Source organism: Mytilus californianus, unplaced genomic scaffold, assembly GCF_021869535.1.
Source record: "Mytilus californianus isolate M0D057914Y unplaced genomic scaffold, xbMytCali1.0.p SCAF_1, whole genome shotgun sequence".
Taxonomy (NCBI): Eukaryota; Metazoa; Mollusca; class Bivalvia; order Mytilida; family Mytilidae; genus Mytilus; species Mytilus californianus.
Window position 1 is genome coordinate 8,735,745 of NW_026262581.1, and position 18,587 is coordinate 8,754,331.

The 18,587-nt window shown below is 31.4% G+C and overlaps 1 protein-coding gene across 2 annotated transcripts in view; it reads left to right on the forward strand.

The window, feature by feature from the left end:
* The window catches only part of LOC127699615 (kynurenine/alpha-aminoadipate aminotransferase, mitochondrial-like), a 37,637-nt gene extending 19,521 nt beyond the window's left edge, over nucleotides 1-18,116 (forward strand). Inside the window, exons 8-13 of one of the 2 annotated variants that reach the window (XM_052203053.1) lie at nucleotides 703-785; nucleotides 2,931-2,951; nucleotides 5,821-5,917; nucleotides 11,416-11,542; nucleotides 15,019-15,224; nucleotides 17,868-18,116. In XM_052203053.1, the coding sequence (XP_052059013.1) occupies nucleotides 703-785; nucleotides 2,931-2,951; nucleotides 5,821-5,917; nucleotides 11,416-11,542; nucleotides 15,019-15,224; nucleotides 17,868-17,921 (588 nt within the window). In that variant the 3' untranslated portion in view covers nucleotides 17,922-18,116. The remainder of the gene's footprint in view (nucleotides 1-702; nucleotides 786-2,930; nucleotides 2,952-5,820; nucleotides 5,918-11,415; nucleotides 11,543-15,018; nucleotides 15,225-17,867) is intronic. The other variant, XM_052203054.1, reaches the window with a different exon arrangement.
* Nucleotides 18,117-18,587: the final 471 nt, after the last annotated feature.

Genomic DNA, 18,587 nt, shown 5'->3' on the forward strand with positions numbered 1-18,587 from the left:
ATAAAATTCCATCATATTTTTCTCATTAACTGCAAATCAGAGCTTCTTGAAATTTGTTATCTGGCTTCATTTGAACATGGTTTACCATGTGATGCTTTTCAGATTCATCACTCATCAACTTCCTGTTAAATGAATTCTTAAAGCCAGAGTATCATAAGTGAGCAGAAGCTCACAGTTTTACTTGTTTTCTATCAATTAATTTTATTTCAAGTTTTAATTAAAGTTTTTCAGATCATATCTGATGTTGCACTAGCTGAGGAATTCACTAACCTTAAAAACTGAAAAGCAATAGTTCTAACAGAAACAAATAACATCTGTCTTTTTTTTTTATTTATTATAATTCCAAAACTTTACACTGGAAAAACTCTGTTAATCTTTAATGTCATAAGATATTTCTAATAGTTGTCATTTTAGTTTTGCATTGTAAAGTTAGCAGGAATATGAATTCTTTATAATATGTTCAATTAAAAAAAAAACACCAAGTATTGATAGTTTTCTTTGAACTGCAAGCTTATGTATGAATATCAAGTTACATGGATTTTATTGTAGTTTCATTGCCTAATGTTTTCCATTGTTATAAGTATTTTATACATTGTGTCTGACTGAAAATACATTTTTCTACATTAAATTAGAAATAGAAATGATGATACATTTGTTGAAAGACAATACATTTTTGCTACACCTATTTATTTTCATTTGTAGCCTTATATACCCAGTCTATTATCCATGGATGTAGATGGTAGAGTTCTACGTTTTGACTCGATGTCAAAATTGTTGTCATCAGGGTAAGATAATTTAAATTTTCCATTAAATGACAGAAAATAAAAGCTTTTGACCTGAAAAAAAAGTCAATAACCCAATGATAGTATCTTAACAGTTACAAGATTTATACCTTGACCCAAGGCACTGATGTGCAATTCTGAATTATACAGGACCAGATGAGCCTTTAGGCATTCAAAAGTCCTGACCAAAGAATACTAAAAATCTTTTCAAAATAATTACCTTTGATAGTCTAGGATCAAAGATGGCCACATGCTTTCCATACACACTCAGACTCCACTTCAAAATTTTTTTTATAAAGATATTTAAATTAAATAAGGTATGGTTACACACTGCTAGGAATAGATGCAAGTCTGGTGCACATCATTAAACATTGACAACATTTGAAATATGATATATTCTGTAATATTTGTGTCTAGCTTTATATAAAATGATACTCTTGACATTTATATATATATATATATATATTGTGTATATTTCTTCTAAATAGGGTAAAGTGTGGTAAAGAAATTGTATCTTGGTATTACTTTTACTGTTTTTCTTTTTCAAATGTTCATTCCTTATTACAATGTTTTTTTGTTTTTTAAAGTTTTAGTTTTGCTGATTAAAATAAAACTTTTGTTGTCTCATTTGATGCAATTCGCAGAATGTGAGACATAGGGATGCTAAACAGAAAGGTGGAATAATAGTTATGTTGTTATTTTGAACTTTAAAAATATGCTATGTATATAATAAAAGTTAAGACTTGAATTTCATTGGTTCATTGCCTATTTCTAAATTTACCTACAAAAAGAAGTCTCAGAGCCAAAAGTTAGGAAAGCCATTGAACTCTATAACCAAGCAAAGTCTCAAAAGAATACCAGTAGACCTGTGTAGGTCAATTTTGCAACCCTTTTTCTTGTGCATTTTCGATGATCTTGTTTTATGGTGTGAAAATAATCAAATTTACATGCATCATCTGATGATTTATTAGACTATACATGTAACAAATCATAGTCCGAGCCAACATATGGACTATTGCACTGCTATAAACACAACAGTAGTAAATCTGAAGTATAATTGATCAATTTTATGCCTTCAAGGAGCATTTTGGGATTTATTCTCATGAGGAACACTTAAGCCAAATATTTGGGAAAACCAAATATGTATGAATATATAAAGATCTACATATAACCAAAAGAAGGAGAAAACCAATAACAAAAACCTCAAAGTAAAGGTTTTAATGTTGTCAGGCAAATGTCACTTTTGATGATTTTTACCCCATTTGTCTTAACTACCATACTTATTATTGTTTTTAATTTCTTCTGCTTTCCAACATTTTGCTGAGTGTTCTTGATGACCATTTATCAAGGATTGAAAATTCAATTTCCGAATGTGATCCATTGGTTTGTAAAGAAAGGATCTTGAGTAAAGTCCAATAATTTTCTTAGTCTGGTGAGTCTGCATCTCATTGACATACTGTTAATGGAAGAACTAATGGCACAAATGGAATTACTGCCCAGCATCATACATGATTAAACAACCCCCAAGATACTAGAAATAATTTACATATTGAAAAAACAACAGTTCTTCATCTTGATGTTTGCTGGAAGGCCTTTCAATATATGATAAGTAAGAATAGATACTATTTACAGTACAATTAAGATGTTACCTAGTGTCAATCTGCACGATACTTATTGATATTATTTATTACAGCTAAAGTTTTCAGTTTAATATCAGTTTAAAATCATAACACTAATGGTAAGTCAATGATATTTGGTATGCAGTTATATTAGCATATACACATCTCATTTCCATGGAGATTGTTTAGCGGCACCTCCTTAGTCATTGTCTATTGACTTTAAACTTTTGTCTACTTTATACATTAATGTTTGTGATGAGGTCATTTTAAAGAGAACCACTAATGCTAAGTTAATCATATACAGTATGCAGTATTTTTAGCATTGGCAATTATCAATTATATAGATAATTTGGCCCTGCCCCTCAGTCATGGTTCATTGGACTTGAAAGTCTTGCCTTAAATATAATAATTTCACATGTCAAAGTTTGTGATTACATGTACATGATGTAGGTCAATTTATATCCTACAAGTAAAATATCAGATTTATGATGAGGAATGGGTAATAAGTTGTTAATGGTTATTTTTTAAGGGATACAGTCTCACTTTCAGAGTACGTAAGTTAGTATCTTGTTGGCCAATGCTTTCATTATACTATATTTTCCTTTATTGTACTATATTCTTGATGTTCATCTTTTTAATCTTTCCAGGGGAACAGAGGATTTCCTTTAAATTTCAATATTTGCTATCAAAATCTACACCCAAGCAAGACATATATGGGTTATTTAAAAAAAATGTCAAATTTTCAGTACACATGTATATCAGTATGCTAAAAATTTTATTTTTAATGAAAAATGCAGTTGTACGTGTTTAAATGAAAGTATATAGGATTAATCTGTCTTAACATCAATAACAAACACGATTTAGATCTGTTTTGATGAGATTAAAATATATTCAAGTCAGATGTTTGTGGACAGTGTTAGTACAACACATTTTAAACTATTTTTTTTCCCTGTTTTCTGATTCCCTTGAAATCTGAAAAATGCACCCTTATAGAAAGTTTATAAAATCACTTTTTCATTTTTGTTCTAGGTAACATTTCTTCTACCAACTTAAAATTCAATCTGTGTACATGAAATGCATGTCTATCCTGTTACTGATACTAGAAGAACTGTTAAATTATTTCTCCCTATGAATATGGAACTATTCAGTGATGATTTCAAAAGCACAAATCATCCTTAAAATTGTACACAGCACATTTCTTGCATAACAATTTAGAAAAAATAAAATGCAATAATTTAAAAAAAAAATTAAGTGTGTATCCTTCTATTCCGTCTATGCTGTAACCAACAAATTTATTAATGACAACAATATTATACTTGTAAATGTCCAATTATGTGTTGGAAACACTGACCCCAGAAGAAAAACATTGGTCTTCTTTTACCTTAGGGGTCCCTATCCATATACAGCTATACTAAACTAACCCTAATCCATTCATACCCATGACACTAGCCCTAACCCTTTCAAATTTACCGTAACCTAGAACTAACCCTAATCCATTCATACCCATGACACTATCCCTAACTCTTTCAAGCTTATCCTAACCTAAAACTAATCCTAACCATACAAATACCAGAAATGAACACTACCCCTGAAGTAAAAGAAGGCCAAAACAATATCACGTGCAAAAAGGGAGTAGTTATTTCACAACAGCATTCACAAATATGGAATTTTTTGTCTATCCTGTTACTATGGTTCAAGTAACAGGATAGACAATATTTGACTGAAACGTCTTCAAAAAGTATATAAATATATGATTTTTTACGCATAATGAAATGCTTGGCTATTTGAACTCATTTAAAGGCTATTCCATCTTTATCTTTCCAATTTAGCACACACAAAATGCAGTATTACTATCCGTAACAGGATAGACAATACAGATAACAGGATAGAACTTAAAATGGGGATATATTGTAAAGGACAAGGTTCATTTTAGGCCAAATATGGCCTTGAATTTCAACTTTATCATAAAATTACAAAATTGCTATAATTTGGTTCTTAAATAGATGTATTTCAAAACCTTACTTCTTTTTTAAAATAAATCTCTTCGTAAGAGTTCATTCTTGGCTTCAGAATCAGCACATTTTGGATATATTGTCAAAATACGATGAATTTGTGCATTTTTCGAACCTAAAAGCTTGAGGAATTCCTTGGCGGCAACCTAGGATCCAAAATGTTCTGTAATCAAAAGTTGCCAATGATGATATTGAATCCCTAAGCACAAACTATTTCTGGCGGCCAAAGTAAATTATGCAAAAAACTTAAGAATTATTGAAAATTTGACCAAAACTGACGTTATAACACATTTATATAGTGCGTACTTCAGGAGTCAATACTTCGTCATTTTTAATGTGATCTACCAAAATGAAGTTATTTTGTGTTAACAGTAATATCGCAACTATTTCTATGTGAAATTTGTAAATGTTTGGCCTGATTAAAAAACCCATAAAAAATTTAGGGCCAACTTTAGCCCTTCGTGAACCTTCTCCTTTGCATTCCTGTTACCAAAAAAAAAAAAAAAACGACAAAAGTTAAACTATATGTGAGGGAATTGTTTGATGTTGGGTTCATTAGAAAGAGAAAAAAAAATGCTGTACATTATGAATTGCTATCTTAGACTTTTGTTTTTGGTGGTCATTTTTATAACCTTTGAAAACCCCAATTTTTAGAGGTATTTTTCAGTACAGCATGGAAAATTGACAAACAATCTATCACTATGCAGAAAGAAAATATTTACTGGTAGAAGTTTTGTTCTTGAAAACCACCTTATAGGTCATGAAAAAACAAGCAAAAATTTTATCGAGACCTACAGGAGAGACTTAATATTGCACCCCTATCTAAAACATTCTCAATATATTCTTGTATGGCTTTATTAAAATTGCATTTTTTACATGTTGTTGAAAAATTATTGTTTGTTTTGATTTGCTTATAAAAAGGATGGTCTAAACTAGTGACTTTTTTTCAATTTTTTAATTTTAAAATTCGCCATTTTTTGTAAATGACTCCTATATGTGTTAACAGTTATCTGACACAAAATTTTGAGTTTGAGCATTACTGATTTTAAAGTCCATAAGAAAGAAGCACTTTAGATGTACAAAGGTTATGAAGTGTTATTTTCTTTTTTAAGGAGCCATTACTGTTAAAACATTAATAGAAAAAAAATAACTACTGGGCAACTTATTATACCTCAACAGTAATACCCACTGTAAATGATATTGGATTTTTATCCTTTGTAAGGGTACAGTACTAATTTCTTTAGCCTTTTATTCTCTGAAGGTGAGTGTTCCACCTTTGCTTACAGGTTTTTTTTACCAATTAAACCAATTGAGAATAAAATTAAAGAAGGAATATTAATTCAAAACCATTCAAAAAAACTTTTTTGATGGCAATGTTAAAAGATACATTTGAATTGATTATTTCAGGATGAGAATTGGTGTTTTAACTGGTCCTAAACCAATTGTGGATAGAGTAAATTTACATATGCAGTGTTCAGTAATGCATGCCAGTGGTTTGTCAAAGGTATACATATATCACATTTTGATTAAAATACTGATCCTGTGTCCACACTTGGCTTTCAATGATCTCACAAGCTATTTTTTATGGCCCCGTCACAAAGTGGGTGGGGCCAAATAGTTTAATCCTTATCCGTCATTCCGTCATTCCGCAATGAACAGTTATACAGACTTTTTTCTAAACGCCTTCACATATTGAGCTGATTTTTAGTATGTGAGTCTACTATGATGAGTTTCAGATCGAAAACTAAACTACTCCCGTTTAGAAGATCTTTTCTGGACCCTCAGGATTTATAGTGATGATACATATTTTCATAAATGATTAAGATAGGAATTTTATCCATTATTGGTTGATGTACTGTAAATTCAGAAATTTTTGCGTGCATTTATTATTGCGATTTTTAAAAAATTAACAAAAATGCAAGTTTAACTTTTGCGAATTTTGGAAAAGCTACATACAGATATAAGTATTTGATATCAGAATGCGAGTTTTTATTATTGCGATACTCAAGTAGTCGCGTTATTCCCATTAATGAAAACCTCGCAATAATTTCTGAATTTACAGTAATAATTATCAAAACAGACAGTGAAACAAACATGATCAGATCTTTATAGGCAAAACTTGAATACAGGATCTTTTTTTCAATCAGATTGTCAATTAACCTGTTAAAAATTTGTTCATGCTAAAAAAGCCAGAAGTTGTCTTTAACAGGAGCTGATTTCTTTATACAGAATTGTTCAAGCATCAATTGCTCCTTTTCAAATAGAAAAGATGTAAACTGTGTGTGTGTATAGGCATACAAGTAGGTATATGGTCTCCTCTGTCAAATAAAAAACATTGTTGGCATCCATTTCTAAATGCAACAACATATTTTTATGACAAAATATAGGTCATCTTTTTTCTTTAAGAAACTTTGGAGTTAAGCTTGTAAATTCTTCTCAGGCTTAATTATCCCCCATTATTCATATCATAATTCATCAAATGAATGATTGCTTTAAAAGTAAAAAATTACAAAAGTGAAGTCATGAACTCTTGCTTAAATTGGCTAACATCAAAATCTTTATATTTTGTAAACTTGTAGATTATCTTTAATGACAACATAAAGATTGAACTTGATTTTAAAGATTACCCCAAAATCCTTCATTATAAGGAAGTTTCTGTTTGATGTTCATTTACTAACCTCAGAAGCGCAATTCAAATAGTTTTTTGAAATTAATTTGTTCAAAATCTATAATCACACAAACATTTAGCGGTAATTACTTTTGAAATTTTGAAATGATGTCTGCAGCCATTTCTCAGCAATTATTAACTGTACAGCTATATGATTCAGTATGCAGATGCCTTTATCTGAGACTGATCATAGCCATAAGAGGCAGGTCACATGTCCCTTATTCCATTATTCAATTGCATATACAGTTTTTGCTTAGTTTCTTTTTGTTTTTACCCAAATTCCCAACAAAGAAAAAAGTTACCTACAATCCTATTAATTGGTGTAAGGATGTTGTCATGCATATTATGGAATATAGCAGCCTCATACAAAAGTAGGTCATTTTGTCCTATCTTTTATGCTTCATTGACTGACTAAGCTGTACATCCTAGTTCAGATATCAGATTCCAAGTGACCTACAATTATAACTTCTTGTAAGGATGCATTTGGGGACTATACACAGGCACTTTCTCAGATTGTTTAACCTACATACCTGTATCATGTGTATATAACAAATTTATATAGGTTAAAAAATCTGAGACAAGTGCCTGTGGGACTATTTGTAATTTTTCATCAACAAACAGCAAGATAATATCTGCTCTTCTCAATAAATCGTGATGATTATGGATTGTTGTTTAACATCCAGTGGCAAATATTACATGCTTATCAGGACAAGAACATGTTAATGTGATACTCATATGAACTGTTCTTTGTACTAGATTGATTGTAACAGGCTCGTTTACAGAGTTTTAGCTGACAGAAAGACATGTTACCCTTCCCCATACATGTTTGTTTGACTGCAGTTTACAGAGTTTAAGCTGACAGAAAGACATGTCACCCTTCCCCATACATGTTTGTCTGACTGCAGTTTACAGAGTTTTAGCTGACAGAAAGACATGTCACCCTTCCCCATACATGTTTGTTTGACTGCAGTTTACAGAGTTTAAGCTGACAGAAAGACATGTCACCCTTCCCCATACATGTTTGTCTGACTGCAGTTTACAGAGTTTTAGCTGACTGAAAGACATGTCACCCTTCCCCATACATGTTTGTCTGACTGCAGTTTACAGAGTTTTAACTGACAGAAAGACATGTCACCCTTCCCCATACATGTTTGTTTGACTGCAGTTTACAGAGTTTAAGCTGACAGAAAGACATGTCACCCTTCCCCATACATGTTTGTCTGACTGCAGTTTACAGAGTTTTAGCTGACAGAAAGACATGTCACCCTTCCCCATACATGTTTGTCTGACTGCAGTTTACAGAGTTTTAACTGATAGAAAGACATGTCACCCTTCCCCATACATGTTTGTTTGACTGCAGTTTACAGAGTTTAAGCTGACAGAAAGACATGTCACCCTTCCCCATACATGTTTGTCTGACTCCTAGAAGACCAATCTTTGCTCATACCTCTAAATGTGTGTGCTCATCAGAGAAGCAGCAAATACCAATTTTCAAATCTTTGTTTTGACCTGGCTTGTGAACAAACCTGAGGCAAACACAATGACCTCCAATGTCATTATTTGTAACCTTTGTATCTTAGTTTACTGTTTGACATTTCCCTCCTTTATCACTTCAATCACACTACATGATTCCAGACACACTAACCTTTCAGATTTTTACAGAACATCAATGGATTTGAAAGGTTATAAGTACACAAAATGTCAGCCTCACTAACCTTTCAGATTTTTACAGAACATCAATGGATTTGAAAGGAAATAAAGGACACCAAATGTCAGCTTCTACTTATATAATTATTTTTTTATAACTTCTTATTGTCCAACACCTAAACTGTGAAGTTTGAAATGCCATCCTCGTGCATGATGCATGTACCAAAAAAGATTTGTTCATTCAAAAAAGAATTTCTTAGAATATTTTTGTTTTAATTTTAGTCCTTGTTTTTCACAAGATATAAATCATGCTCTCAATTCACAAAATCATTTTGCATTGTAAACATAAGTTCAAAATTCTGAACATTGGGGCCATGATGGTTTTCTTGAACATGCTAAAAAAACAGCCACATGTTATGAAATGAAGAGAGACCTTTGTTTAATTTAAAATCAGCAGAAAAACATTTGAAAGGTTTGGAGTTTTCTTCAATATTTGTTTGTAATATAGAAATAAGGTAATGTGGTATGATTGCTAATTATAAAACTATCCATCAGAGAGCAAATGGTGAAGATAAAAGTAGTATTAGGTCAGCATATGGCCTTCAACAATGAGACAAACACATATATGGATAACAGGCTCCTGACTTAAGACAGTCACACAAAGAATGTGGCAGGATTAAACATTTTTGTGACAAATACTTGGTTTTATAATGAGTTGAAATATTGTTTGTAAGGATGTGTTTGCTAAAAATAAAATTGAGAATGGAAATGGGGAATGTGTCAAAGAGACAACAACCCGACCATAGAACAGACAACAGCAGAAGGTCACCAACAGGTCTTCAATGCAGTGAGAAATTCCCGCACCCGGAGGCGTCCTTCAGCTGGCCCCTAAACAAATATATATACTAGTTCAGTGATAATGAACGCCATACTAAACTCCAAATTGTACACAAGAAACTAAAATTAAAAATAATACAAGACTGACAAAGGCTAGAGGCTACTGACTTGGGACAGGCGCAAAAATGCTAGTCAAGTTTGTTATTTTGGATAAAAGATATTCGTCTGTAAGTATGACATAAAAAATAGTCACACCACAATGCTAAACTACTGTATAACCGATTTACCAACTCTCTGGATGAAATCCATTCAGTGTCTTAGAATTGGAAGTTTATTAAGGATTTTGCGCTATACACATGAATCCCTAATTTTGAATCCTACATACATTTCGTCTTAGGAACCCTAAACAATGTATATAGGAATACTATTCACATTAAAGAAGAGCTCTGAGTTTTGCTCAAACCAATCCATTGGCTTGGGAGGAGTAATTAATTGCAGATATATCACTGTACAGGTTAATTGTAAATGTGACTCTTACTTAAATATCTGAAAAACCCTAGATACAGAATCAACAACTACATTGCATATTTCAGAAGTTATTTATTTTAAATAAACTCTATAAGAATTTTGTGTAGAGATATATATTTCAGATATTCATAAAAGAGGGAAGTCTCAAAATTTTGACTGTACTTAAGTATCACCTTAGGAACCCTTTATATCTTCAACCACACTACATGATTACAGACACTAACCTGTCAGATTTACAGAACATCAATGGATTTGAAAGGTTATAAGTACACAAAATGTCAGCCTCACTAACCTTTCAGATTTACAAAACATCAATGGATTTGAAAGGAAATAAAGGACACAAAATGTCAGCTTCTACTTATATAATTTTTCATTACAACTTCGTTATTGTCATCATTGTCTAACACCTTGACTGTGAAGTTTGAAATGCCAACCTCATGCATGACCCATGTACCAAAAACGATTTGTTCATTCAGACAATATTTTCTTAAAATAATTTTGTTTTAATTTTAGCCTCTGTTTTTCAAAAGATATAAATCATGCTTTCAATTCACAAAATTGATTTGCATAATAAACATAAGCTAAAAAATCAGTGTTTTTTATAAAAAAAAACTTATCCAAATTTTTAAAGATGACATTATGACAATCTGCCATTTGAAAAATATGGGAACCAAATTGTACTTTGACCTTTTTCTTATGTTCAATGTCAATATTTGTCCTAAGATATACATTGAGTCTGATTTTAAAATGTACATGAATTAGGCAGTTTAGTGGTATTATAAGATTATTTAGTATATTTTTTTTTTCTTATCAAACAAAAAGACAGACGTAGGTGTTTCATTTCATAGTCATTTATGCCACATTAATTGGATTTCAGTTAAAAGCAAAGAAATATAGGCAACTGATTAGAATTTTGAATATTTTTTCCCTTCGAAATAATTCAGAGGAGCAATCGGAAAAATACATGGCAAGGTTTATATCTCTAAATCTTAATCCTGAGCATTGGTGAAATTGTTACTTTTTCTTTATATTTTATCTTCAAAATTTAATAGATATTTTTTGTCCAAAAAAATGCAGTTTAATTTAATTATAAACTTGATCTACAAAAATAGTGAATCTATAGACGACTTTTGAATTCGTCCACTTTCCTGTACATTTCCTATGTCACAATGCTTATCTTATTACATCACAGTGGAACCAATTGTTCATTGATGCCATTTACACCATAAATCATTCTTAAAAAACAACTTGAGATTGGTTTATAGATTATGTTGCCTCATATAGAATTGTACATATGTAACATACAATTCTTTTTGTTGTAGGTGTTCCTCATCAAACTGTTTGAACATTGGGGTCATGATGGTTTTCTTGAACATGCTGAAAAAACAGCTGCATTTTATGAAATGAAGAGAGATCTTTGTTTAAAATCAGCAGAAAAACATTTGAAAGGTTTGGAATTTTTATGCCCCCGCCGCTGAGGGGGGGGCAATAAGTGTTACCCTTGTCCATCCGTCCGTCCAAAAATTAATTTCCGTTCTCTAACTTAATTTAGTTTACCTCAACCAAGTGTTATGAAACTTATACACAGTGCTTTTTACCACAAAACACAGATCAAGTTTGAATTTGGGTGGAGTCACTTTTACTGTTCTGTAGTTATGTCCCTTTCTAACGTCAATGCAAGTGGGGGCATAATCGTTGTCCCATGGACAACCTCCATTTATCTTCAATATTTGTTTGTAAAATATATTTCATGTAGCCTTAGAACTGCAACAAGAAATAACCTTTCCTATAGAAGCGAGTACAAACAACATAAGTGAGGGTCTGGATGGAACAACATAAGTGAGGGTCTGGATGGAGTCCATAATTTCTTTATTCTTTAACAATTTTTTAGACCATTTAATTTTCTCTATTTTTATTTCTCTTATACATTATTCTCTATTCTTAATTGTTAGCCCTTTATTCTACACTTTTTGCCCATTATTCTCTATTCTGTAAACCCCATAAAGACCCTCAAAAGTAGCAATTAAGAGTTAGTTTTATAATAATTTGGAATATCCTTTGAATTGATATGTTTGCAAGTCTGGTTGTTAGGGGCAAGAGATACTCATCTGTTAGTATGGTATATAAAAAATACTGTAAACCAACTTATTTCTGCAGATACTTTGTTTTGTGTTGAGGCATTTCCAGCCAACTTCACTGTGATTTATTTTTCTGATTCTCTAATTTTTCTTGATGTATATATGGAAATTTAAAAAATTAAATTAGAGTTTATACATATTTTGATGAATTCCTAGGGTATGTACTTTCCCTGGTTTTATTTTCTTAATGATAAGGTCAGCTTGACAGCTTGGCAGTTTTGTTTTAATTAAGAGATTATGGGATAGGTGTTAGATCATAGATAGGAAACAGCATGATGACAGCATGGGTGTAATCAGAGAACATCTGTATATAATTTTGAAAGGATGGTCAGTTGTCGTTTGAGCATTGCACTGTTAGCAGTCATATTTTTACTTGTGGAAAATTAATTCAGGGAAAATCTAAGTTTTACATATTCGCAACTATTTATATTCACATTATTTTTCTACTCACGAATTTCTCAAAAAAATCATTGGCATTAGTTGGTTAACAGTAGTCACATCATTATCCTTAATTACTGTATAATTGATTAACCTACTGCTTGGATGAAATCCATTCAGTGGTATAGGAATAAGGTAGCAATACACAGTTAGGAAAAAAACTTATAATTGACACTTATAATTTTTAACCACCCTCTTTCCCTTGCTTTCTAACAAATAAGGCCTAAAGTTTGTGTTATGTATGTGCATATGCATGGAAACAGAATCTTCCATAGATTTTATTTCCAATAGTTAAAATGGTGAAATATAATCTCTTTTTGGTGAAACCATGATAACAATCTGCATTTATTTGATACAAAATATTGCAAAAAGGGGGGTGAAAATGTCACAAAAGCCTCCAAAATTTGGTCCAAAGTGTGATTTCAATCCATTAGAGTGTTACCTTTTCTGAAACCATTGACATTTATCTATCTTAAGGTCAATAAAAATCATGTGCATTTCACCTCATTTTTCCCTAAAACTGAATTGAAAAGTTCGAGGGTCAAAAATTTGTGGATGTGAAAATACGGACTGTTAAACAGAAAATGGCCTATAAAACATGCAAAAAACAAATTTGGTGTTCATATAAACCCACTTTGAAGGCTATATTATTCTTCAGCTATCTAAAAATGTATTTTATTGCACAATAACTTTCCTATTTGAAAAATTCACAGGGGCCAAAATGCGAAACTAAATTCATAACTGTGTATTGCTACCTAAAGTTTATAACAGATATTGCACTATACACATGAGTTCCAAATTTTGACCTCTACATGCATTTTGTCTTAGGAACCCTTAATAATATATATAGGAATACTATTCACATTAAAGAAGAGCTATGAGTTTTGCTTAAATCAATCCATTGGCTTGGGAGGAGTAATTAATTGGTGATATATCACCAATACAGGGTAATCTTAAATGTGACTCCTACTAAAATAGCTGAAAAACCCCTAGATGTAAAAACTAAATACAGAATCATCAACTACACTGCATATTTCAGAAGTTATTTATTTTAAATGAACTCTATAAGAATTTTGAATAGATATTATTCATATATAGATTACAGATATTCAAAAAAGAGGGAAGTCTCAAAATTTTGACTGTAATTAAGCATCACCTTAGGAACCCTTTATGATGATGATGTATTAGTGTTTAATGTCCAGTGGCAAACACAACATGCATATCAGGACGAGAACATAAAATGAACCCTGCTGTGTACAGGACTGACATGCTGAGCCAGATTTTTAATATCCTGGATAACAAGGTTTACAGTTGGCAGGAAGACATGTCAATCTGCCAAGATTCATTATTCTAACTCCTAGCTTCAAAATACACATGAAAGCAGAGAAACAGCGAATATCAATTATTTAGTCTTTGGTTTGAACAGGGGAGGTATCAAAACCACAACCTCTAACTCTAGGCCAGCTCCTGAGACCACCCATGAGATTAACCCTATACCAAAAAACCTTATTTAGAACAATACTTGTAGAATAAGTAAATACAAAATTTGTAAATTTCTCCAAGAGTTTTTGAATTAATTTAAATCAATGAATTGAAGATTATCTTTTTGACAGAAGAATAAAGGATATATTTAGATGGACATTATCTAGTTTTAATCTGGATGATAGATAGTTTCATTTTCAGATGTTTATAAAAAAACTGTAGTTTTGTCTCATTTAGAAAATTTGGCTAATTATTATGACATACTTTAAAAAATTAGTTGAAAAGCACCAGTCACAAATATTATAGGTAGGATTGGTAAAAATATTTGTACTTTTATAATGTCCAGCAAATGTATTTTTTATCAGACATTCCAACCTTTTGTAAACCTTTAAAATATGGTAGGCAGGAGGTATTTCTTGTCTCATGGTGTGAATTGAATTGAATAAAATTTGATAACAAAGTGAAGGTCAAAAATTATTTTAATGTAGTTTTGCACCAAGGAACATTTAAAGAGTAATGGAATGCTGAACTTTTGAAATTTGATATGTGATATGCTACATGTATCAGGTATACAAACAACCAGGTAAAATTAGCATGTTTTTTTTAAAATTTTATTAGTGTCCATGTATGTGATAAAAGTACAGTGAAACTTGTTTTAAGAGACCAATTGAGGGTGAGCAAAAAAGTGGTCTCATAAGATAGTTGCCCTTTTAATACAGGTTCAATCTATATGAAATGCACTACAGAGACGTAAAATAAATAGTCTTATAATGCAGGTTTTTGCATTATACTGGTGGTTTCTAAAGCAGGTTTGACTATTTATAAGTGTATATGAAAAAAAATGAATAATGAAAATCTATATTTCAGGTCTAGCAGAATGGTCAGTACCAACTGGTGGTATGTTTTTGTGGTTGAAGCTGAATGTAAAGGACACTAAGAAAATGATAGAAGTTAAAGCTAGGGAGAAGAATGTCCTGTTTGTTCCTGGTAGTGCTTTTATGATTGACCAAACACAGCCATGTTCATATATCAGAGCTTCCTATTCTACGGCAACACCAGAAGAGATAGATCTGGTAATTGTTCAAAACTTTGATATGTTTATCCAGATGGTTAAGTCCTGTAAAAAAGGACCAATTAAACCCAATAATTAAAGAACAATTTAACCACCAATTCAGTCAGGATGACTTTTTGACGAATAAGTTTGACATAACATCATAATTAGAGGAGAGTTATAAAACAATTTAACATGCAGTGATATAATTTTTTGGTAAATATCATAGGATAACTTGTTAGTAAGGTCATATCTGTCCATACTTTTGTCCATCACAAATTTTGTCAAAAGAAAAATCTTTTAAAATTAAAAAAAAATGAAACAAACTTGAGCAGAATACTTCACTAACTTTTCTTTATTGTAGTTGTGATCTATTTATTTTTTAATCATTTGGGCTTTTTTATACGACCACAAAAAAATTTTGCGGTCGTATATTGGTTTCAAGTTGGTGTCGTCGTCGTACGGCGTCGTCGTCGTTTGAAGACACAATGGTTTTCACACTCTAACTTTAGTTTAAGTGAATGGATCTCTATGAAATTTTACCATAAGGTTCAATACCACAAAAGGAAGGTTGGGATTGATTTTGGGGGTTATGGTACCAACAGATAAGGAATTAGGGGCCAAAAATAAGCATTTTTGTAACTTCCAGACATAACTTATGTGTTAGTGTATGGATCTCTCTGACATTGTACCAAAAGGTTCCATATCACAAAGGGAATGCTGGGATTGATATTGGGGGTAATTGCCTCAAAATTTTAGGAATTAGGGGCCAAAAAAGGGGCAAAAAAGAAGCATTTTTCTAGTTTCATGACAATAACTTGTGTGTAAGTGTATGGATCTTTCTGAAATTGTACTACAAGGTATCATATCACAAAGGGAAAGCTGGAATTGAGTTTGGGGGTAATTGCCCAATAAGTTTAGGAATTAGGGGCCAAAAAGGGGCAAAAAATAAGCATTTTTCTAGTTTCCAGACAATAACTTGTGTTCAAGTGTATGAATCTCTCTGAAATTGTACTGCAAGGTACCATACCAAAAAGGGATGGCTGGGATTGATTTTGGGGGTAATTGCCTCAAAATTGTAGGAATAAGGGGCCAAAAAGGGGAAAAAAACAAGCATTTTTCTAGTTTCAGGACAATAACTTGTGTGTAAGTGTATGGATCTTTCTGAAATTGTACTACAAGGTTCCATATCACAAAGGGAAAGCTGGGTTTGAGTTTGGGGGTAATTGTCCTAAATATTTTGGAATTTGGGGCCAAAAAGGGGCAAAAAAACAAGCATTTTTCTAGTTTCCAGACAATAACTTGTGTTCAAGTGTATGGATCTCTCGGAAATTGTACTGCAAGGTACCATGCCACAAGGGAAGGCTGGGATTGAGTTTGGGAGTGATGAATGATAAGGGGGTTCAAAAACTGGGGGGGGGGGGGGGGGGGGGGTTAAATTTTAAATTGGTTATTTCTGATTTATATATAAAAGCAAATAATAATGATATGGTTTGAATAGGTAAATTAAAAATTTTTAAGTTCTTAGACCACATTCATTCTGTGTCAGAAACCTATGCTGTGTCAAATATTTAATCACAATCCAAATTCAGTGCTGTATCAAGCTTGAATGTTGTGTCCATACTTGGCCCAACTGTTCAGGGTTCGACCTCTGCGGTCGTATCAAGCTGTGCCCAGCGGAGCATTTTATTTTTTCTCATAGCAATACATTGCCATTACCATTTCAACATATTGAGATTTTGGTCCATGTACAATATCATATTGTTATGATTGGAAAGAAACATAATTTAAAAAAAAATACTTTATACCTTGTGTAGCATCTTTTCTTTTTTTTAATATATTGCAATACATTTTGACGTTTAAGGAAGTTGGTCAATTCAGAATGACTTATGTCCTACATTGGAATGGAACCAAGTTGAAGTAATATTTTAAATCATGTATAATTAAGCACCTCCTATTTTAATTCTTGGTGGAATTTACTGTTTAGGGTTTTCTCTTGGGAACCAAACATGGACTTTGTGTTTTTTACCTATGAGGGACATTATCAACAACAATCTTTTATAGACTGCATAAATTGATCTGAATCAGATTTTTTTTTTTTTTTATTTGCTATCCTTTAGTGGTTTCTTGGACATGTGGGCAACTTTAGTTAATGTGTCAAAAAAAAATTAATTGCCATTTAGTCCAAGTAAAATAAATTGTTCAAATATTATACATCAAATTGATTGAACTGGTGACCAATAATTAGTGAACCCTTCACAAGACCCCTTCATGTCATGTTAGATTTTAATGGATCGGGGAGCGGTTATTTGTGATTCAACACTATTTATGTCTCATACGTCTTTAATTCATCAGAGGGAGACATTGTATTACTGTTTGTTAAACTATGATTACCATGAGATGTTTACAAAGGCTGCATGTTCATTTTCTAATTTAATTATCATACATGTAGACAATTTTGAAATTCTAAAGTATTTTACCATAGGATCACACAACAACAAAAAACAACAGAAAAAAACCCATAAATTGTATAAGTACAAATGACAGAATAAGAGAATTACATTTACATTACATTTACATTACATTTACATTACATTTATATTACATTACATTTAATTTACATTACATTTACATTACACTATGTCATATTGATATTTTATTTTAGGCATTTAAAAGACTGGCAGATCTGATAAGAGAAGAAATGAAAGATTCTGACTAAGGTTTCAAATATTCTAGAAGTACATATGCAGTTTTATCTAGGTGTATGCAAAATTAAGAAATATTTTATGTTTAAAAATCAAGAGTGAGTAATGATTCATATTGCATCCAAAGATGGCATATTTTTTAATATTTATTTGGAAAGAAAATTAAATTGTTTTATATGAAATGTGTTGGAAAATAAATCTTAATCAGATGACTTAGTTGTTTATATATTATCTGTAATTTAGAGCTTGAAATAATTTCAATGTTTATGTTTGATATTTTCATCAATTCAAATTTTAATTTCAAAAGATAATTTTTTTCTCAATTCAATTTCTGTTTTTTGTTTGTGTATATATATTTAACTTAAAATAGCAGCATACAGTTTTTCTAGTTAGAAAAAAAGGAAATGACTTTTTTGCAATTTGGTACCCACAAATAGTGAGATGACGAGATACATTTTATTTTCAAAGTTTTGTTTATATGATTGTATTTCTTTAGTATTCATTGTAAGAATGCAATTAAAAATCTAACCAACATGTAATAGCAAAGTGAATTTACAAAACGTTTCTTGTTTCTTGCACAATTTTCATACCAATATTTCAAAGAAAAATGTGTAATATTCTTGTATTGAATCATACTATAGGGAAAGTGCCAGGCTCTCTTATTATTATAGAACTCTTGC